This window comes from Ovis canadensis, chromosome 11, assembly GCF_042477335.2.
Source record: "Ovis canadensis isolate MfBH-ARS-UI-01 breed Bighorn chromosome 11, ARS-UI_OviCan_v2, whole genome shotgun sequence".
NCBI lineage: Eukaryota > Metazoa > Chordata > Mammalia > Artiodactyla > Bovidae > Ovis > Ovis canadensis.
The window spans coordinates 34,967,828-34,989,685 of record NC_091255.1 but is presented as its reverse complement, the minus strand read 5'-3'; the positions used below and the strand labels follow the sequence as shown (position 1 = coordinate 34,989,685).

The following is a 21,858-nucleotide window of genomic DNA, read 5'->3' as shown; positions in this document are numbered from 1 at the left end:
TCTGCAAAAGTGCCAATATTTGGCCATCTTTGGCCCACAAAGGCAAGTTTATATTATTCAACCTATAATTATTTCACCTCCTCTCCAAAGCCTACCTTTCTCTCTGCTAACAAACCAAGACATTGGGTCAAATGGTATTTATTGAATGTAAAGTAATCCCAGCCCCATGGGGAAGAAACTTCCAGGACGAACAGAATACAGATTAAATACCCACCTGAGCATTCACACTTTCACATACTAACACACACACACACACACACACACACACACACACCCCACATACATATCTGAGCTCGAACAGTGACAAACACTGTGCCTGAGTGACAGCTGTTAGAAGGTGGGGCTCCAGGATGGGTTCTAATAGCAGCAGCTTTGTCCCTCCCTGCCCCCTGCCCTGCCCCAGGAGCTGGGGTGCCTAGGAGGTAGATGGCAACTCTTCCCCGCTCTGCCGCAGACGCTTCTTGGCCCGGATCTCATTCATGGCCTCTTCAATGGAGCGTGTGTCCCTCTTGTTGGCCACGGGCACTAGGGGCAGACGGGAGGGTGGGAGGACCTAGGAGTCCTGGGCCTTGGCCTCCCCTCACCTTCCCCCCAACCTATCTCCTCTTCCCTGCCCCCTCCCAGCCCCCACTGTGGCCTCACCACAGCCGTAGGTCTTGTTGGCCTGTAGCATGTGAGCTGCATCCTTGGCTGCCCCCTTGCCAATAAGGTGGCTGTATTTGTCTTTGTAATCGCTGGCTGGGCTCACCACCACAGGTCCCTGCTGGGCCGCTTCCTCCTCCTGTTGCTGGGCCAGCTCCTGAGGGTGTAGAGGGGGGCTCCGGAGCTCAAGGCCTGACCTCAGGCCCTCCCAGATGGTGGTGGCAGGGTCCCAGGGACTTCAGGCATAACTCACCTTCAGCCTCCGTTTCTCCTCAGCCTTCTGGGGGTCCCACTCCTCGCCACGCCGGTAGGAGTCCAGCTCTTCATCTGAGGGTGCAAACTCCTGGGAAAGAAGTGGGTGATGGGGTCAAGGTTCCACATACATAGTTTACCTCATTCCTCTCCCCTGGGGCAGGGTACAGGCTGAAAAGGAGAGAGCGGGGAACTCAACTCGGGCCTTTTACCTTTTTGAAGATCATGACGTAGCGACACTCATCATCTTCCCCGAAAGAGAAGGATGTCAGGCCAGCCACTTCCACCACATCGTGTCTGGGGAGGGGGAGCCAAAGGGAAAGAGGTTGTGAAGCCATGAGGGGGGCCAGTACCCTCCTCTAGGAGGTTCTCCCCTCCGAACCTTTCACCCTTTGTGCCTCCTTGACCACCCACTTCCTGTCGCCCCAGCCCAGAGACACTCACAGTATGCTCCTCTCTATCTTATTCATCGGCTGAAACTTTTTCTTGATCTGCCCACTGTCTTGGATGAAATCTGACACCTCTTTCTCCATCTTGGTAGAGGGAAAAGGGAAGAAGATATGAGATGATGGCTCCACCCCACTACCCCTCTCCCCAGCCGGGCCAACAGGCTTGTGCCTCCCACACCTTTCCCACCTCCGTGCCACTGACTTCTGGGCTTCACTTCTCTTAAGACAGTTTCCACACAAACTAAGTCCTCAACCTTCTGATTCTAACTTATTGTTAGTCCTTTCTGAAGCTGCCTTTGATCTCTCCAGTTGTTCTTACCCTTTTACGAAATTCTACTTTCTGTTGTTTCTCTTGCTCCTGTAGTTTCTTCAGGCGGGCTGCCTGCTCTGGGGGCAAGAAATGGCAGCATGAGGCCAGGCATGGAAGTATGGGTGGTGAGAGGGTGTAAGGCTTTGGGAGGGGTCTCGTGTCCACTGGGAGGTGTCAGGGTAGGAAGGGAGGATTACTGTTATTTGCCAAGCATTTATTGGTATTTACTCTATCCCTGATACGTTGCTAGGCCCTGAAGTACAAAGAGGATGAAGACATAGCTTTGCCCTTTAGGAGCTCACAGTTTAGTGGGAGAAACAGAGATGAGGATCATGCTCAACCCTGTTTCCCACTGGGGAAACCAACTAGCAAACATTTTTATTTATTGCTTACGACATACCAAGAACTCTAAGGTTTGGGGAGGTAATGGGAACAGACCCAGTCCTGGCCTCAAAGAGTTTATCATCTCATTGTCTACACAGGATAGAGGAAATTATTTAACTTCCTATATTTTGTAATACCCCCACTTCTTATTTCTACAGCCAAGACGAAGCTGAAATGGCCAGTCTAACATTCTTCTCCTCTGGGAGTGCAGGTGTCTGAGCTGTAAAGAGAACTCGCTACCTTTGGGTCTTACTGTCCCCTCTTCTCTCTTCTGCCATTTCAAATTGCTGACATTCTTAAGGCCTACTTCTTCCACAGGATCAGAACCCCTTCAGCTGCACTGAACCTATTCGCATTTTCCTAATCACTTCATGTCTTTGCACATGTTGTTCCTGCTGCTTGAAATGCTCTTCTTCCCCTTGCAAACTTTGAGATCCACCATGAGTCAGATGGTGAAGAATTACTTCTTCCTCTGGGGCCCAAGCACATCTGGTTCAGACATCCACTACAGCACATGCTGAGAACTAACAGACTATAACTTTTGTCTTCCCTGCCCCACTATGAGCTCCTAGAAGCCAGGGACCCTGTTCCTGTCCTATCCAGTTACTCTCCGGGGCTCCAGGGCTTGACAGCTCAGGTGCACTCCTCTCTTCAACCTCATGGGCTCAGACCCCGTCTTGGTCACTGACTGTTCTGTCTCGAGAGTCTTCTCTCTGCAACTGAGGAGGTGACTTAAGATTATGGATAAGCACATGGGCTTGAAAGTCACACCTGGGTTTGAAAGGCCGCCATTAAGTAACTGTGTAACCACAGGCAAGTGACTAAACTCAACTTCAGCTTCCTAGTCTGTCAACGGCCGCTGGTGAACCACCTAGTCAGTCGCGGTGAGCTTGAAGTAACTCAGTTCCCAGGTCCCATGATGCGCACTCCTTCCTTATAGCTTTCAAATATCTGCCTGGAGCACTGTGTTGCCCTCTCACTAACTGAATTATCTATTCTTCAGATCTCAGCTCACTGCAGGCTAGGTTAGAAGCCCTAGGTAGTTACAATCCTGACAATTATTTTTCTTTCAGAGCATTTATAAAGTTGATTTTTAACTCCTGTGTGATCATTTCATCAATGCTCCGGACTGTCGGCTCCTTGGAGTTGTGCCCCTGGCCCTTAGTAACCATTCAGTAAATATGGATGTTAGTTTGGCATTAAGCAGCACTTGAGCACTTTGAAGGCACCCACCCCTGGCCTGGCCTCCCTCGAACGGGTGGGGAGCCGGTGTCCTCCCCCAAAGGCACTCATTCTGTCAGATTCATTCACACGCTGCGGAGAGAGCAGGAGAGGCTTGCACCGCCCAGCGGGCCGCGCCCTACACTGGCAGTCCAACTTGAACCGCCAGCAGAGAAGTTACTCGAACACAGGCTGGGAGACTATGGCCAGTAGGACCGGGTAGGAGCCTTCTCATTCCTCCAATCAACATTCACGACCCGCCCAGGGAACTCAGGAATTTCAGGGTACAGATGAGAGAAATGTTGGAGCACTGCAGAAGGGATCGGGTTAAATCAAGTAGGCGGAGCATAAGGGCACTGAACGGCTCCAGCAGCCAATTAGAGGTGCTGAGGGTGGGGTGGGCTCGAGAAAGGTCGAACAAAACTTAATCGATAGTCCTTTAAGTTGAGGAGGCCAATAGGGGAGAAAGGGTTGTGGATGGACGTATCCTGGATCCAATCGGAAGGGGAAGAGGTGCACGGACCGGCGCGCCGGCAGGGCGGGCGGGGCCGAGCGGTCGATCTTACCGCCCTCCGATCCGAAGGCGGGAAGGGGTTGGGTGGGGTTCAGGACAGCCTACCAATCAGACCACGCCACCGGCGGACAGGCGGGCTCACGGGCGAATTGAAAACAAGGACTGCGGAAGGCCAGGGCAGGAAGAGGCAGGGGGCTGGTGCTGAGCTTCAGGGAGCCAATCATCGTCCGCTAAGAACAGCGGGCGGGTCAGCAGCCCTTTTAGGGACTCGGGGGGTCTCTGAAGGGCCCGGTGAGGGGTCTTTCAAGGTTGAGAAGGCGGGGTCATCCAAAGAGGGAGGATTGCGATCCGGAGAACCGGGCGAAGAAAGCCGGCTATGAATTTGGGATCCTCACCTCGGGCCTTGCGCCGAGTCTCCTGATCACCGAGGCTGGGTGGCTTCTCCATGGAGCTCAGGATGGAGCCCAGTAGGTCCGCCATCTTGGGAGTGACTGAGAGGGGGCGGTGCGTCTTAAAGGGAAGGGCAAAATGCCTTTAAGGCCGGAAACACGTCGGAGGCGGAAAACCACGCACCCGCCCCGCCCCGGCGCGGCTCAGATCCCGGCTTGGCGCGCCCGCAGCCTTCAGCCGGCCGGGGCCCCGCCCCTCCCCGCCGCCCGCAGACAGAGGCCGGAGGCTGGCTGGTGCAGCGATGTTTAATGGCAATTCGTAGAAACCAAGCCCATGCACAAGTAGAAAGTGCTCGTGGAGCCGGCAGGAGGCTCCCGCCGCGCCAGGAACCACAAGCCCGGCCGTGCAGCCCTCCCTGCGGCGCCTTAAATAGATTCTTCACTATACTCTGTATGTTACATTATGTACAAGGCCCCTCCCCTCGGGGACGGGGCAGGACTCCGCAGCGCGTTTCTATATACACCCCCCCCCCCTTTGGCCCCGAGATTGGTGGCCGGAGTCGGTCGGTTGACGGGGAAAGACAGGGCCAGAAAGGGAGGAAACAGACGCAAACATGCGGAGTCGGGGTGGGGGCACGGTCAGCCCTGAAACACGAGGGGCGCGCGCGTAGCGAAGGCAGAGGTGGGGCCGAGGCGGATACATTCAGAGACGCGTCGAACAAATAAATAAGGCAAGTCAGGAAGGGGCCGAGGTGGGCACAGGCAGGGAGGGAGCTGTGGAGAAGGGGCAGGCAGGGCTCCGGAGGTCACAGCTGAAGATGCAGGTATGTGGGGCATGGGTCTTCTGGAGCCGGGGACTAAGAGAAGGGGGCGCGACCCGGAGGGAAGAGAAGGAGGCAAGGGTGGGAGAGGGAGTTCAGCACTTCGGAGGGGTGTGGGGGTGGAGACCCAGGACGGGCTAGCACAGAAGTGACGGGAAAGCTGCCGACAGGGGGCTCCCCCTCCCCCAGAGAGCCCTCTCCCTGTTAAGACTGCAAGAAGCGGCCCCCAGGGTGATGAGAAAGGCAGTGGAGAGGTCAGGTGGCCAGCCCGGGTTGGGGAAGCCCTTCCAGCTCCTGGTTCTGCTTCAGTTCCCTCATCCTGCGGAGAGACAAGGAAGGAGTCAGAGGAGACCGGCCGATCAGGGCGGTGGGATGGGGAGGCGGCGGCGGGGCCCAGTCCTCCCCAGTGAGGGAAAGGGCAACACCTGTGTCTGCAGCGGCGCAGGAATCGCATGATCTTCCGGGCTGCCTGGTCCTGCTTCTTGGTGAGAAAGGAGCCTCTGGTGGAAGGAAGAACAGATGAGACCGCACAGGACACTCGGGAATCACCTGCCCCTCGCCCCTTAGGAACCTTGGCAGGGCAAGGGTGGGGGAGGAGCAGGATGATGAGTTGGGAGTCCATGGGCAGTGGCCGTGGACACAGTGGGTGTGCACTGAGGGCTGGAGGGTTGGGGCCGTACTTGTTGCGGGCAGGCAGGGTCCCTGGGGGCCGGCGGCGGTAGGAGCGGTAGCGCTGCTGGATGAGGACTGCCGCTCGGCGGCTCTGCTGAAATCGCTTCTGTTCGTAGTAGCTTCGGAACTTGCTCTGGATCAGGATGGCCGCCTGGGTCATCTTCTTATAGAGTGCAAACTGCAGGGGTGGGGAGGAGGGGCAGGGGCTGACATGGAGGGACAGAGACCCAGACCCCTAAGGGTCACCCTCCACCCCGTTTCAAGTTCAGTCGATGCAAGTCTCTTTCTCTAATCCACACGCTCACGGAAGGAAAGGCTGAATCACCACAGACAGCCTCACACCCAGGTCTCATGCCTAATACCTTAAGTGCAATCCAGGTCAGCTTGTGGAGAGAAAAGGGGAGTTAGGGCTCCTGCAGCATTCTGGATAGTCTGGGATGGGGTGAGTGGGTGCGTGTGTGGGTTGGTGGGTATGCTTTCAAGAGAGGACAGCCTCACCTGTTTGTACTTCCGGTAACAGCGCTGGATCACAGCGGCTGCTACCTCCTGCTGTTCCTTCAGCCGCCGGCCCTAAGTGGCAAGAAGGAAGTCTCAGCACCTGAATCAGTTAGGAACTGCCCACCTAACATCTGACCTGCTCCTCCAACGTGCCTGGGGTCCCTTGACCCTTCTCCCTACCCCTGATCTGTCCGGATGATTGCTGTGTCCCCCAAAGTCCTGGGAACCCATCACCTCCCGACTCAAGATTGTCTAAGTCATCCCCTGAAGTCCCCAAGCGCCCGACCTTGTATTTTCGGAAGGCTGTCTGGATGACTCGGGCTGCCTCGTACAGTTCCCGCTGCTCATGATCCGAGAGGGTCAGCAGGGCAAAGTCACTCTCCATCTTGCCACTGGCAGATGCAGAGAGAAACTCTGCCCAGGAAGGTGCTGGAGGGACAGCCAGGCGGCCCCGCTCAAATGGCAGCTCACTGTAGGGCACAGGGATAAAGGATGTCCTGGACATCTGAAGTCCCTCTTCTCCCACCTGGGCGCTGCTCTGAAGGCAGAGCCCCAGTAACAGGGTCTGGAGAGTGACTTCAGAGCTCGCCAGCCAGTACCAATCCCTTCCTCAAAGGCTCTGGCCATAGTGCAGCTTCTTCCCTCACTCTCTCCCTCCCATGTTCCTTTGAAGGATCTGGAGGCTTTGTCCTAAGCTGGTCACCTCGGAGGGGCCGAGCTGGGGAAATGGTCCACGTTCTCCAGGTAGCTGGCCAGCCAGGACATGGTCTCACTGAGCCCCACCGCTCCCGTCCTCTCCCGTATTGTGGCTCCGGCCTCAGACAGCCCAACGAAGTCCTCTCGTTTAATCCGCTCTGGTGTGGCTTCAATGATCTGCTTGGCCAGTGAGATCATGTCCACCTGGATGAAGGAGAAGCTGGGTGAACCTTGAGGGGCCCCCCAGCTGTTCTTGCTCTGCCAAGGCCATAGCATAAGTTCACTTCCTATCTTTCTCCTATCAGCACCAGACGGTGAGGCCTCATGGATGGCTGCCCCCATTAACCCTGTCTTTCTTGGCCAGTGTTCCAGGTTCACTTACACTCCTTGGGGTCCCACTTAATACAGCCCTGTGTTGAGATGTTGTGGAAAACACAGGCTAGGAAGGACGTATAGCACATGGGGATTCAGAAGCTGGGCGAATGAAGGGCTTAGCCTTCCAGGCTGACTGCCCACTGTCCCACCCAGCCTGCCCCATGCCAGCTCCCACAGACTTGGCCATGTCTGCCACCCCCTCCTTGAGCTTGCCAAGAATCAGCTGAGCGCTTGCCAATCACATGACACCTTATTGACTAGCTCCAGCCTTGCAGCCTGCAGCACTTTCTGCTGGTCTCACATAAAGATGCCTACCGTGTGGCGTTCTCTAAATCTGTTGCACTTTAGTGCGCCCCGGTTAATCCCTTAGTCTCTCTAAAGCAGGTATGTCCCAGGCCCTAGCAGAGAAGCAGGCTGCTGCACGTGAAGAGCCACTCTCCACTCTCATGGGTTCATACACTCTACAAGTTTTAGCTCTTAGCATGTGCAAGCCTCCCCCTACCTCCTGGTTAGTGCCAGACACTTCCGCTTCCATCTTGCCGACCTCTCTGACCTCTCTGCTCCTCCTTCCTCCCCGCTTCCTGCCATCGCTCTTGTCCCTTTATGGAACAACAGGTAACCCCTACCACCCAGCTCTAATTGAAGCTATTCTCCAGAATTCTAACCTCTGAGGCTTCATGACTTCTGAATCCCAAGCCCTGACAGAAGCTTACGCAGAGGGTTACCTTGCCTGTCCCCAAATGGGGGTAAATGACCCCTTCTTCGCAAACTGCCACCCGGCTCTGCTTGTTTCATGTGGTGGCTGGTGTCACCCCAGCCCTGCACCCCCCTCTGCTTGGGGCCCTCCACCTAAGCGGTACCGGGATCACATCCACAGCTGGTGGACTATCAGCTTCCTCGGGAGCAGCCCCACCGTCCAGGGCTGGTGGGAGAGGAGGCGGCGAGGGTGGGGGCCCTCTGGGGTTGGTGGCTTCATAGTCCATGAGGAATAGGGGGGCCTCTGGGACACTGGAGGAGAGCTGGCCTGGGACCATCTCCATAGTCATCTCAGAGGCTGGCAGAGGAGCAGGGGGAGGACTCCCATCCGGGGCGCTGGAATAGGCCGATGTGACGGAGAAAGTGCCCTCCGAGAGCTCTGAAGGTGAGGAGACACTGCTCAGGCCTGCAAGGGGAGGGAAGGGGGTGTGAGCATAAGGCGCCACTTGCCCCCTCACTCTCCATCTCCCTGGCCTTGCTGCTCTTACCTCCCCATCCCTACAACCTCACTCGTCTCCCACCCTTTAGCTTTCCCCTGGCCTGCGCTTCCACCCACAGTCTCCTTAAATCCTCACCAGTGTCGGGGCTGGAGGAGGGTGGCGACAGGGCAGGCAGGGGTTCAGCAGAAGCTTCCTGTCTTTGCAGTTCCTCCAGGCAGCGGGCGAGGCGCACATGACCCCGGGAATGAGCCACGGATAGGGGCAGGCGGCCCAGAGAGTCAGGAATGCTCAGCGCCTGTCTGTTCCAACGGAAGAGGAGCACAGCAGCCTCCAGGTGGCCCAGGGCACAAGCCCACATCTGAGGAGAAGAGGGGGAGGTAGAGATAAGGCATGGGCCTGTCCTTACCCCTTCCCTGCATCCCCCAAACGATCTCTGAAGAACTGCTCCCGTTTCTCATTGTTCACATGCGCTAGGATCCAGCATTCTCACCAGAGGGGTGCAAGAGAAGTGGTCCACATTGAGTGGGTCAACCTCTTGCTCCAAGTCCAAGCTTCCTGTCTCCACACTCCTGGAGGGTTTGGGAAAGGGGCAGCGGAGCCCAGTTAGGGATAAAGGGGGCCCGGTAGGAACTTCCGAATCGAAGGGGCTGGCAAGCACTAAGGTCAGCAGGATGAGTAGTCAGAGATGAATGATTATAAGGAGGTCAAGAAGTCAGCATTGTAAGTCAGAGGACATTAGAACTACCCCAAGTGCAAACCCTGTTCCAGCCCCTCTTCCCACAGTGACCCCAACTCCCATGGCAGCCTCCAGTTCCTCCTCAGTCCCTGACAACCCCCAACCTCAACTCCCACCAGCCCCAGCTCACCGCCACTGGCTCAGGGTCTCGATGAGGCGGGCATAGCCCTGGGCAGCAGCCAGGTGCAGAAGGCTCATGCCCCGGAAAGGGCTTCCATGGGCCAGACGCTCAGGACCCCTCCAGGTGGAGCGAGGGATCATGTTCTCTACCAGGACCACCACCCGGGCCTCGAACCCAGGCCCCTGGCCTTCATCCTGTGGTGCACACACCCTCAGGCAGAGACCTGAGCATCCCCAGCCTGGGATGGCCTTAGCCATCCCACCCCTGTCCTCTCAGCTTCCAGTTCTGCCCCCTCCCTACAATTCCCATTCTAGGCTCCCACCACCCTGACCTCTGATGGCTGGTCAGTCCTCCCTGTCGCTCCGGCAGCTTTCTCCAGCAGCCAGACCTCATGCCTGCATGCCCATGTGGTGCTTTCACTTTGGCTCAGATCAGTGCCATATCCACAGATGGCTTTTCCCCCTCAGAACCTAGAGTCCTCTCCAGCCTTCTTTCCTCAGAGACCTGGAACCCTCAGAGTGCTGAGCCCCAACTTCTTGGATCCCCTCCCCCACCCTCACCTCCACCCTCCTTCAGACCAGAAATAGTCCGAAGCTTGTCATGCCAAGAGGGTGCCCAGAATAGCCACTCCTGCCACAGGGTGGGGGTGGGAGCAGGGTGATGTCACAGAGAAGGGAAGGGGACTGGCTGGGGCCTGGACAGCGAGGGGAGTCACACACTACAGCTGATTTCTACAGAAAGACCCTCCCCCTGCTCCCCACTGTAGAGTGCCCTCATGGAGGTACCTGAATTGGAGGGGTGTCAGGCGCTTGGCAGGGGGCCTGCCCAGCTGCTGCGATCTCTGCCATCCGCTTCTCCATCTGCTCCAGTCGCTCCAGGATGGACATCCGGAACTGGTTGTCTGGGGGGAAGAGGAGTGGGCATGGGGAGCTCAGTGGGCAGGGTCCAGGGGATGCCCTGGGCAACAAAGCCAGATCCTGTCCCAGGGTCTGAGTGATGAAGACACAAGCATATCCTTTCCTCTTCTCCATACAATGGCCCTTTACCCTCCCCCCTCCACCTTCTGAATAGAGCCCCCCAGGACCAGTCCTCAGTCTGGGGCTCTTCATACCACGTGTCCACCTAGGACCTGAATGCAGAACCAAGACTGTGTCCTTCAAAGACACAGAGACTGTAGGACTCCCCGCTGGGTGTCTAGCCCCAGTTGCCCCAGATATCTCTCTTTCTCTCTCCCTCGCAAACACACACACCCACACCCACACACATACCCACCCCAGATCTCTCACACATACATGCATGCACATGCATATACTCCCAGCCTCTTCCCAGGTGGCTCATTTTGTTCCTTCTTGACGCAGACACTACCTTTGTCCCCCATGCTGGGGCTGAAGGACTTCAGGGTCCCTCCTCTCTGTTAATCACTGCCCCAAAGAACTCAGAGACTGATTTGAAAAGCACCACCCCCTCCTCCTGGCCCCCCGCAGCTGTCCACAAAGAGGATGGCAGGAAGGGGAGGTGACAGAGATGGATGGCCAAGTCCATTTCTCCTCCTCCCCCACCCCATGCACAAATGCACACGCACACATCCCAAGCTATATCTGTCCCCTCCTGAGATCACACAAGGATGAGGAGGGGAGACAGAAGGGGGTCGGAGCCATGGGAAAACAAACAGGTGGAGGCTGGGGATGTTTTGAGATGCCAGGACAGATGGGCAAGAAGGCTGAGGGGATGGTAGGGAGGAGGGTAAAGAGCTCTGAGCAGAGACTCAAGGTATGAGAGCAGAGAGGGGAAGACAGACAAGAGGAAGGAGAGGAGAGAAAAAGGGCAAAGGAGAGCTGGGGGTGTAGAACGAACAAGGTATAGGGAAGGAAGAGGGGAAGTGAAGACAAAAATCCAAGGAGGAATGGAGAGATGAGAGGCAGGAGACACACAGGAGAGATGGTAAAGCACAGGTTAAACAGGAGGAAACAGAGACATGCAAACCTCAAGAAAGCAGATGCAGAAGAGAAACAATTCTGAAAGCCACAGGAGGGATAACCAGTAAAGGGGACAAACAGCTCTGGATTTAAACAAATACACATACACGTCCACACACGTGTATGTATGTGCATCTCTGTGTTGGTATAAGAAGATACATTAAAAGCGATGTATGTTATTGAGCATTGTTACAGGGAATTTTCATTTTCTACGTTGTGCTTTTCTGTAACTTCAAAATTTTCTATAATTAATGCCTGTCTTTATAACTAGAGGGAAAAACCATAGGAAAGTTTAAATATATTGTGTAGGCACATATACTGGAAAAGCCAATGGGACCCCACTCCAGTACTCTTGCCTAGAGAATCCCAGGGACGGGGGAGCCTGGTGGGCTGCTGTCTATGGGGTCGCACAGAGTCGGACACGACTGAAGCAACTTAGCAGCAGCAGCAGCAGCAGCAGCAGGCACATATACACTCATGTGTATCCCACGTTTGTTGCTTTGCACTGTCACAGCCCCACCCATGGCCTTGATCCCTTCCTATGGACAGGACAAGCGCTGGGACAAAGCCGCCTCCAAGGTTTACAGGGAAGAGGAGGTGAGGGAAATCTGCTGCTCCTTCAGAAATGAGCAAGGAAGCAGGAGTTGGGAAGAGGGGTACAGTGGGGGCAAGGCAGTGGCCACCCGAGTTCAGATGGACCTAGGAACATGTCATGCTCAAAGGTGGTGGCGTCAGAAGGTTAGGAACTTACCGTCCAGTGACAGCCAGTCAAGCTGAGTACTAGGCAGTGACAGGAATCGGCGGGCTCGATACTCAAAGAGCACAGACGCAGAAAGGGGGCCCTCACGCCCTGCCACCTGCAGAGACACCAGCCCAACTTCATGGGCTGGAGAGGGCAAGGATCAGCGAGATGGCTCTCTTTCCTGGGCTCCTTCACCAGAGCCACAGGTGGTCCTTCCACATCCACCTCCCCGACCTGCCCTGTTGTGGCCCCAGAGGCCCCTAGCTCCAGTGGCCTTGGCTCTAAGTGGGGAGGAACCCCTTTATTTGAGAACTTAATAGCTCCTCTGGGCCAGAGACCCCTTGGGTTCTAGATCCTGTAGTTAAGGATGTTTTTCAGCACCAAGGCATAGAAACAGAGTCAAGAGATCCCTATGGGTGGTTTAGTCAACCAAGTTGTGTCTGACTCTTGTGACCCCATGGACTAAGCCCTCCAGGTTCCTCTTTCCATGGGACTTTCCAGGCAAGAGTACTGGAGTAGGTTGCCATTTCCTTTTCCAGGGAATCTCCCCAAGCCAGGAATCGAACCCGGGTTTTCTGCATTGCAGGCAGATTTTTTTATCAATTGAGCCAGATGAAGGTAGATGTGTAGAGATACCTATATATATAAACAATTTGATGATGGTAAAATCTCTTATCTCCTAAGATCAAGGTCCAGAGGTCTTAACTCTGTTACGAAGACGAGAGAAAGGAATTAACTGCTCACCAACAGGGTGAAGTGAGAGCGGTGTCCCAGGATCTCAATATCTATAGCCTTGAGGATAAAGCCACCAGGCCCTGGTCCCAAGATTAGAGGCTGAGACTCCCAATTCCCAATGTCTCTGGTCTCAGCCCCTCTCCTGCCATCCACCACTGAACAGGGCTGGTGAGACTCAGGGAGGACACACTGATAGAGAGCAGAGCTGTCGACATCACTCCAGTGGTCCTTGGGGCCCCACAGCAATACTGCTGAGTGTCAGGTGAGAGGCAAAGCGGGTGGCAAAAGGGCAGAGATGAATCTTGGCAATGACATCCAGGACAGTGCTGTCCAAAAGAACTTTCCTCAGTGTTGGAGACATCCTGCATCTGCCCTGTCCCCTGGTGGGGCACGAGCACATGTGGTCACTGAGCACTAAAATGTGGTTGGTGTGATGGCAGAGCTGAATCTGAAACTTCATATAATCTTAACTATTAATTTCAGTAGGCACACGTGGCTCATGGCTACCATACTGGATAGCACAGGTCTTGAAGTCAATGTCCCTCAGTCTCAGAACTGGTTGGTGGAGACCAACATCTTTCCCTTCTCATCTCCGGAGAGACTCTCCCTGGACTGGAGTCAGAGGGCCTGGGGAGGCATGAGAGTCCCCGTGGGTCAGATGGCTGGTCTTACAGAAGGGGAGGCCAAGGTCCTATGAAAGCAGTAGGCTTACTCAAGATCACTCGTCAGCTCAGCAGTATATTTTTAGGATTAGAATCTAGACCTTCTGGCACCTCAACTCAGACTCATCTGCCTGCTGGAGGGCGGTGGTGGGGGGCCAACCACCGGGCTCAGCCCCAGGACTGGATGAGCTTGTTATGTTCTCGGGAACAACCCAACACATTTGTTCCCAGTGCTTCCTGGGAGTCCTAACAGTCATGTCTTAGTCCCTTCTCCTACCACCCCCAGTCCCCATACCGGGACAGTAGCAGCGTAAGACACCAGGCTGGACGAGTGAGGCTGGCACGGCGATGTGATCAAAGACACAGGAGTAATGCTCAGCGGCCTCTGTCCAAGGTCCTGTGATGAGCACCTTGACCCCACCCTGCAGGCAGAAGTCAGAGAGCCATGTGACTGAGGCTCTCTCTGCTGGGTATAATTACTCACTCCTTCATTCATTCAGACCCTGAGAGCGGACCTATTGCTCTCTGTACACCCAGGGTCTGGGGTACAGAGACTGGACGTGGAGTGGAGTGAGAGCCACCCACCATCCTTTCTCCCCACACTCCTGCCCTCTACTTGAATCTGCTAGAAACGGGGAGCTCACTGCCTCTCCCAAGGCTACCATCCCATTTGTAGACAGCTATCACTGGGAGGAAGTCTTTTCTTGGGGCCCCCGGTACCCCCACAGAAGTTCCTGCTTTCTATCTCTGGGGCAGCGCAAAGCAGAACTTCACTGCGAATACAGTCTTTCAGCTTCTCAAAGTCTGCCATCACATCCCAGTTGGGTTTTCCCTTCAGGCTGAACTGTCCCAGGCCCTCCCCACCCCACCCAGTCACCAAAGGAATGAAGTCCCCTGGGGCACTTGAGGGACTCACACAACCACAAGTCACAGGTAGAAGGAGGAGGGAGGGAAAAAGGGGTAGTTAAGAAGGCCTGTGAAAACTGTTCTATGTAAAGATAGAGGCTGGGAAGAGAACTAAGCAGCCATGGATGCCGAGGGAAACTAGGTCACAGGCCACAGGGTGAAAGGGATGCAGGTGGAAGGAGAGAAGTCTGAGACTCACCTCTGGGTAGGACCACTCTGGGGAGAAGTCTGTGATGGTGCTCAGAGCAGGAGAGAGCTGGGGGGCGGGGGCGGGGCCGCTCGGCGCTTCGTCACTGATGAGTTCGCCCATGAGGTCCGGGAATGATGAGAGACTGAAGGGCTCCAGCTCGCTGCCCCCTCCAGCTCCTCCAAACAAGGCCTCCCCTCTTCCTACTCTGCCCGATGGCTCCAAAGGGGCAGGTGAGGGTGGGGGTGAAGGAGGGGGTGAAGGTACGGGTGGGGCAGCCCCCTGGGCCTTGAGCTCCTCTCCACTGTCATCATCCTGAATGAAGAAGCAGTTTCCCCTTCTCCCGCCTGCTCCAGACTGTGGAGGGAGACCCCGGGCAGCCACCTGGGGCTCCAGGGCAGCAGCAGGCTCGAGCGCTGGACAGGGGGTATGGGCGGCCTCGGCCTCGGGGAAGTCTGGGGTCACCCCCTGGCCCCCTCCATATGTCTGGCCCCTCTGTGGGCTGTTGAGAAAACGATCAGGATCAAAGGCAGGGCTCGGAGGGGCTGGCGGGGCCGAGGGCTCAGAGCCCACAACCACAGCCACGCTCATGGGAGGCCTCGGATCGGCCTGTGGAGCCAAGTGCCTGGTGGGTGTCAAGCCCCCGGCTCGCTGCTCCAGTCCTGTCAGGAGGAGGATGGCGGTGCCTCCTCTGGAAGAACCCCCTCGGGAGGTTGGAGGGCTCGGTCTGATCTCTAGGGGTTCCGCAAAGCCGGAGGAAGAGGAGGAAGAGGAAGAGGAAGATGGGGAGGTATGCGCCTTGGGGAGCTCTGGGGGAAGCGGGGCTATCAGTGGAGGTGGCTCAGGGGGATGGGGGTGGGGGACAGAGGTCAGGGTTAAAGCTCGGGGCTCCACTTTGGGAGAGATGATACGGTGTTTCGTGCTGCTGCATTTGTGGGTGAGGCTCCCAGAACCTGGAGTGGAAGGGATGGTGGGGAGAGAAGGGGTAAGACACATTTCTCTCCAGCCCTCCTTTGCTGGAAGCTGTCATGTATTTCCTGAGAAGTCACTACATACCAGAGGTGTCCTACTGCTTGTGGCCACTGGGAGGCAGCAGAAATATTTCTCCTCCCCCACCCTCCCCTTGGAGGAACACTGCAGGGGAGGATCCTGGGCTTGGGGGAATAGCTGAGAGCAATAGGTGAAAGCATAGAAAAAGGACAAAAGAACAGAACCAAGGAGGTGCCAACTAAGAATAAGGCTAAGCCTGTGTATAAGCGGTAGTGCTGCGGTAGCCAGGAACTGCTAAAGGAAGAAAGCAGAGAGCCCAGGCTGCCAGGAATAAGTAAAAAGAACTAGGCAGTATGCAGACGGGAAGGCCTCTGCTCATCTGACCCATCTTTCTGGAACATGCAAAAGTCATGCAAATAAGCATGCAAATCCCAACAAGACAGCTACCCCCCTGGTGTGAGTAAGGGCAGACCAGCGAGGAGTGAGGAAGGTTCCAAGGTCCTGGTCACTCACCAAGGCCCCCACTACAGAGACAGGCGTGGGTTCGGGGTGCAGGCTTGGTCGGGTGGGTGTCTAGGATCTGCTGCACCAGCTGCTCTACGGAGAACTCCTCTGTCCCGTTTCCACAGCTCCACTTGATGCCATGAACTGGAGGAGAGTTGGGGGGAAATGCTGTGGGACCGCCCACAAAACAGGCCCCAGAGAACTCTGATGGCTCCCCCAAGCACCTGAGATACTCTGAGACTTCCAGCCAGAGGAACAGCGGTCAGAGGCCCCCAGACTGCTCCTACCTGGAGCTCACAGCTGCCCTCCGTAGTCGAACACCTTAGATCACACCAGGAACCCTGGTACCCACCCACCCACCCAGGAAAGAAGCCTCCTGGCTTGGGGCGACATGGTCACCCCACAGGCTCCTGAGTATAGAAACTTGGCTGCCATGGGAGGCCCCTAGGTCCACTCTCCCCTTGGAGCTCTGTCCTGGCCCTGCTGCCTTACACATGGGCTTCAGCTGTCCCAAGAGCTCCTCCCGGGACCACTTTAGCCACTCTCGGCGGTCGCTGCTGATGGAACAAAAGATGGGGCTGCAGCCCTTTCCACAGTCCTCCAGGGCCGGGACGTTCAGGTAGTGCACAAGCACGATGTCAGGGTTCTGCAGGCACGAGGGTACACAGAGAGCGCTATGGGGTCCTGATGGCCAGGGGCTTGGCCTCCTAGTCCTCACTTTCTCCCCAGGCACCCCTAGCCTCACCCTCCCAAGTTCTGGCTCTCTCCATCCCCAAACCCCTTTCTCTTCTTCCCTGTCTCCTTTCCACACTCAGAACCTCGTCATCCTTCCCCTTCATTCCGCAGACCCCCACCTCCCTCAAAGAGCCAGGTAGACTCTGTCTCCCTGAGCCCTTCCGTCCTCACCTGGAGCAGCCAGTAGCAGCGCCGATGGAATGTGGGGACGATGGAAGAGTGAACGTAGCAGCCATAGAGACACTGCCAGGAGACAGGCTGGGGTGGGGGGAGGGCTAGTCTGCTCCCCAACTCTTCCTCTGTTCAGTCCCTTTGCAGGAATCCCAATCTTGCCACCAGTTCCTCTTTAACCCTTACCGACCCCCATCTATTCCCCACACCTTTCAAAACCCAGCACCCAAGTTACCCCACAGTGAAGAGGGACAGTGGGGCCAGGACCTTACAACAAGTACCAGATTTGAGACAGGGGACTATCCAGAAATCAGAGGGCAGGGCAATAACACATCTGAGATGAGGAGCAATGATTTGAGAGAAGAGAAACCTGTGCTTTGAGGTACTAAGTACTGTCAGACCCCTACGGGAAACGCAAGAGAAGTGAGGGGATTGGGCATCTGTGGCCTCCAGGGGGAGGCGTGGCCTAAGTCCTGGAGAATTGGGTCATGGAGAGAAAGCAGAGAGTGGGCTGAGCAACCACCCAGCTGATCCAAAGTGAGTGAGAAGCAAAGAGTGACTGACTGGGAGGGTGGTAGGCAGAGAAGGTCACCAAGCCCTGGCAGGGCTGGAACCCAGCTCACGGGGAAAAGTGGGGGCCAAGGCAGGTGTGCTGGAGGCCTTGCTTACCTCCATGCCCTGGACCTTCAGTTTCATGTGGTCCTCTCGGGTGGTCTTCCCATCCTTCCGCTTCTTCCAGAGGTAACCATCCTTCCGGTATTTCACCTTCTTGCGGTTGTAGAGGATAATGGAGCCATTCTGAGGCCTGAGAAGGGAAGGACTGGCCTTGAGTTCTGTGCACAGAACCCAGGACCCCTGCTACTCCCCGTCTTCACAAAACTTCTCACCTTGTCTTGGGGGCACAGGATAGCCACTCGTCATGCTTCTCAAAGGTGATCAAGTAGGATGCAATCTCCTGGAGGAGAAGAGGCACTCAGGTGGGGGTCCCCTTCCCAAAGTCTCAGCCTGGCCTCTTGGGCCTCCTCATCTGTACCTCAGGGATAACGGCATCCCTGGAGGACTGTGTGAGATAACGCAGGACAAGCGCTGAGCACAGTGCTCTGTTTGTAGGAAATACTTTTTAAGTGGTAGCATTTATACACAGGTGCATATGCCAAGGAGAAATGAGCTCCTACGAGATGCAGGTCTTTATAGCTCTCCTGTGATGCCCAAAGAGCCTAGAGAGTGTTGAAAGCCACAGAGGGGAACTCCTCCAGCCTACTAGGCCCTGCTGAGCCCCAGTCCCCCGCCCCGGCTCCCTAGAAAACCTCATTTGTATTCCACCGGAGCCGCTCTGGAGGCAGCAACGGGCAGCGAGGAAGACACTCCAGCAGCTTCTTGGGGAGAAATATCTTCAGGTGGTGGCTGTTCTCTAGAGGGGATGAGAAGGGAGGGCTTAGTGTGAGACATCCCAGTGAGAGCCCAGGGGAAAAGGGCCGAATCCAGAGCACTGGGGTGCGGGGTGGGGTGGTGGTGGTGAATAAAATGATGCCAAGGAGAGCGGGGATCCAAGAATTATAAGGTCACCACCACTTGGGGGAAATAAAAGGCTGTGCCCAACCTGGACACCTGGGACTGTGAACTCACCAGCAACCTCGGTGGTGTCCTTGGTATTCATGGTGAGGACTCCAGGGGGCAAGGTCACCCCCGGCCTGAGGGGCCGGGGGGAGGGGGAGTCTGTGCTGGGAAGGGAGAGAACAAGGTCATGGCAGAAGCCCCCACACTATCAAGGATGAGAATGAGGTGGGAGACCTGGTACACAACCGGGTCGTGATATCTGAGGAAGCCAGAGGAAGGGGCTGGACTGTGGTGTCAGAGTACAGCCAGGGGTTGGAGGAGAGGGCGAACCCAGACACCGTGCCAGGAACCAACACGAGTGGGAGACACAACAGAACAGAACAATCAGGAAGAGACCGGCGGGGTGGGGGAGGGGAGAAGGCCGGCGGGGGGCGGCGTTTACAGCCCTGGCTCTCGAAAGGCTGGAGCTGCGGAGGGGTCAGACCCTGGGGCTAGGACTCAGAGCGTCCGGTCCTTGAAGGATGGTTTGACAAATGAGAGCCTGGATGTTGGGGGGAAGGCAGGAGTTCTAAGTCCGGGTGGAGAGCTAGGCCTTAAAAGACACACCCTGAGTTCCTTCTCTTTGATTTTTCCAAGGGGAAGGGCAGATCTGACAACTGATCTTAACCTCCACCCTTTCCTCCAGATTGGTTGGGCCTGAGTAGAACCTGGTTTAGACACCCAGGACCCAGCTACCCAGCCCCAGGTCAACCCATCCTCCACCCTGAGACTGACCGCCCTGTCCACCCCACCGTACCTCTATCCCCAAAGCCTCAGCTTCCCTCGGCCTCCAGGCCTATCCTACCCCATCTACCACTCTGGCTCCAGCCTGAGCCCCCACCCTCCTGGGGGAACAGATGGAAGCTGGAGGATGCTCTCAGCGCGGGCTCCGCCAGGTGTCTGGGAATGGAGAGGGGGAAGAGGCCCATCCGAGCACGACTGTGAGCCCTGGAACCTGGGTTGGGGTAAGGACTCCGCCCTAGGGCGCAGGTGCGCAGTCCGGGATGGGCAGCCCGCCAGGGTGCGGAGCGGGCCCGGGGGCGGACCCCCCAGGAGGGGCGGTGGTCAGCGGAGACGCTCCGAGGTGGGAGGGTTCCGCCTCCCGCCCTCACGGAGAGATGTCCTGGAGAAGCTGCGGAACAGAGTCCGCGGGCGCGTGGCGGGCAAGGGGCAGGGCAGGTGCTGGGGAGCGGGGGGTCCCCGGGACGGTCCGGCCCGGCCCGGCAGGTCCGCCGTGGGGCCCTGCGCCGAGCGGCGCCCCCTGGCGCGGGGGAGGAGGACGGAAGCGGGGAGTGAGGGCAAACCCGGGAGAGCGCCGGTGGTCCCCGGCGTGGCGCGCCAAGTCCGGGCGGTGGAGCTGCGCCCCCTGGCGCGGGGGCGGAGAGGCGGGCGAGAGGCCCCGGCTCTTACCTCCCGGGGTCCCGCGGGTGACGGCGGCAGCGGCCATTCTACCCCACACCGACCCCCCCCAGCGCCGGCTGACAGCGGCGTCCGACGTCACTGCGCACGGGGCGGGGCTTCCCAATTAAGGGGATGGGGGTCGGGACGAGAACCTGGGGTCAGCACACGTCTGGCTCTGGGTGGGGCGCTGGCCGGAGGGACTCGGTTTCCAAGGCCGAGCCAGGCGGAGGGACGGGCTGCCGGGAAGTCCCAGAGCGGGCGGCCGCGCTGAGGGGCAGGATGCGGGGTCCTGGAGGCGGAAGCTCCGCCGCCTGACGTGACCTCGGCCCGGAGAGCCGGGTGGGGAACACTGGAGCGGGCAGGACTAAGTTTTTGGGTACAACTCCTTGAATTTGGGGGTACCAGCCCAACTTCATTTTGGCGGGGTCATCGCGAAGCTGAAAAGAGCCCTCCCTCCCCATAAGCCTCCCCATCACTACATCGCAGAGAGAAAGACATCTCTGGGCTCCACTTGCTTGCTTTTTAATAACAGAACGAAGAAGAGAATAGTGACAGGGAGCCTCGGGGGGCTCCTCTGAGAGTGGAGAGGGGAGGCCATCGGGGCTGTTCGTGCCTAGTTCAGAGGCGGGGAGAGGAAGATGGGAGAGGCCAAGGAAAGGAGGAATGCCTTGATGTCCGAAATACTGGAGATTCCAGCTCCCAATCCCGGGCCCCTGAGGCACGGCCAGTGTCTTGAGTTTGGACAGTTTCTCCCTACTCTTCAGACTGCAGTTCCACCAACCAGGGATGGTAAAAGGGGTTCCTAGTGGCTGTGACAGCGCTGAAGGAGCCCATAGAGCCCAGCTGCCTGGAAAGACAAGACCCCTCTTGGCCCAGGGGACTCCAGGGAGACCAAAGCAGCTGTAAGAAAAAAAAAAGAATCAAACAGTAGGTCTTCAGATTTCCTAAACCCCAAACCCAGGTACCCCCAAGTCTCAGGATCTGGTCTACTTTACTTTTGTTCCTCTCACATCCAGCTATCCCATGTGGCTCTTGGCTTCCCTTGACTCCCCATGCAAGACCAGGGGTCCACATCACCACCCACCAAAGTCCTCTTCAGCCATCCATACCTGGGCCCTGCCAGAAATGAGGAAGTGGTTCTCCTGTGGATAGTCTGCCCTCTCCTCTTCCCGATCAGGGTGTTCAGTGGTGCTAGGGAAGCCACAGCCATCACTGTCAACCAGCAGAGGCCCAGACGCTGCCCCAGAGCTGCCCCACTGGGCCTTCTTCAGTCTGTGGAGAGGTAAGGCTTAGGAAAGAGGGGCCTGGAGGCCAGGCTTCCTGTCTCTCCATTCTTCATCTTCCCGCCCTGAACTAGTTCCTGCTGGGACCTGGAAGTGTTATCATTTGACTTCCAGCTCTCCACTTCCAACCTTCTGCTCCCCTCAGACTGAAGTAGTTTCCCATCCAGGGGCTCAGAGGTGACCTCTAGCTTTGCACCATCCTCCAGTTCTGCGGAGTGCTTTCCTGTCTTCAGTGACCAGGGTTCCACTCCTTTCAGCTCAGGTGACTAATCCCCCATTCCTTCGTTCCCTCCTCCTTCCCATATTATGGGAAACTTTGCTTCAGTCTCACCAAGACCATGGCACACTCCCAAGCAACCTCCAATTCCCTCAAAGCTCTCCACCTTTTCCTTAGTTCAAGCCACCCGTCCCCGTACTGTTTGGCTCCCAGAGCCCTGATGTCTCTCCTTACTCATTGATGATTCTCTGTCGCCTCCTTAGATCCTCCAAGTGATGAGTGACAGCCCTTACCCGGGCTGGGATGCCCCCAGATCCCTGCTGCATTCCTCCCGAATGTGGCCTCCTCCTCTTTCTTCTGCAGAGCACCTCAGGAGGTGGGAGTCCCTCAGGGCCATACTGGCCAGGCTGGGAGCAACCAGTGGCTCTCTGTACCAGATAATGGGGAGAGGGAGCTAGAAGGCAGAACTGAGTCTCT

The 21,858-nt window shown here is 56.8% G+C and overlaps 3 protein-coding genes across 14 annotated transcripts in view; all 3 read right to left on the bottom strand.

Annotated features, from left to right (window-relative positions):
- Positions 1-122: 122 nt before the first annotated feature.
- SPAG7 (sperm associated antigen 7) lies at positions 123-5,301 on the bottom strand. Its single transcript, XM_069603244.1, has 7 exons — positions 4,168-5,301; positions 1,663-1,730; positions 1,339-1,427; positions 1,107-1,191; positions 896-985; positions 643-799; positions 123-525 (listed from the first exon to the last, which is right to left on the bottom strand). The coding sequence occupies exons 1-7, from the start codon at positions 4,250-4,252 to the stop codon at positions 416-418; spliced, it is 684 nt and encodes a 227-aa protein (XP_069459345.1). The 5' UTR covers positions 4,253-5,301; the 3' UTR covers positions 123-415.
- Positions 4,454-19,979, bottom strand: CAMTA2 (calmodulin binding transcription activator 2). 6 transcript variants are annotated; one of them, XM_069603230.1, is made up of 22 exons: positions 19,891-19,979; positions 18,511-18,605; positions 18,192-18,295; positions 17,772-17,839; positions 17,554-17,689; positions 16,885-16,971; positions 16,471-16,624; positions 15,988-16,122; positions 14,497-15,437; positions 13,687-13,813; positions 12,004-12,138; positions 10,062-10,177; positions 9,286-9,470; positions 8,910-8,988; positions 8,555-8,777; positions 8,084-8,385; positions 6,856-7,052; positions 6,439-6,622; positions 6,153-6,224; positions 5,663-5,832; positions 5,408-5,482; positions 4,454-5,301 (listed from the first exon to the last, which is right to left on the bottom strand). In XM_069603230.1, the coding sequence occupies exons 2-22, from the start codon at positions 18,539-18,541 to the stop codon at positions 5,238-5,240; spliced, it is 3,585 nt and encodes a 1,194-aa protein (XP_069459331.1). In that variant the 5' UTR covers positions 18,542-18,605; positions 19,891-19,979; the 3' UTR covers positions 4,454-5,237. The 6 variants fall into 6 exon arrangements, with proteins under 6 accessions (XP_069459331.1, XP_069459332.1, XP_069459333.1 ...); XM_069603231.1 differs by having other exon boundaries at positions 16,885-16,956; XM_069603232.1 differs by lacking the exon at positions 16,885-16,971.
- A 408-nt stretch (positions 19,980-20,387) lies between these two features.
- INCA1 (inhibitor of CDK, cyclin A1 interacting protein 1) overlaps positions 20,388-21,858 on the bottom strand; it is a 7,562-nt gene continuing 6,091 nt past the window's right edge. For all 7 annotated transcript variants that reach the window (XM_069603227.1, XM_069603223.1, XM_069603229.1 and 4 more), the window contains 3 exons: positions 21,616-21,809; positions 20,991-21,153; positions 20,388-20,781 (listed from right to left, as the gene is read on the bottom strand). In XM_069603227.1, coding sequence (XP_069459328.1) covers positions 20,635-20,781; positions 20,991-21,153; positions 21,616-21,809 — 504 coding nt within the window. In that variant the 3' untranslated portion in view covers positions 20,388-20,634. The remainder of the gene's footprint in view (positions 20,782-20,990; positions 21,154-21,615; positions 21,810-21,858) is intronic.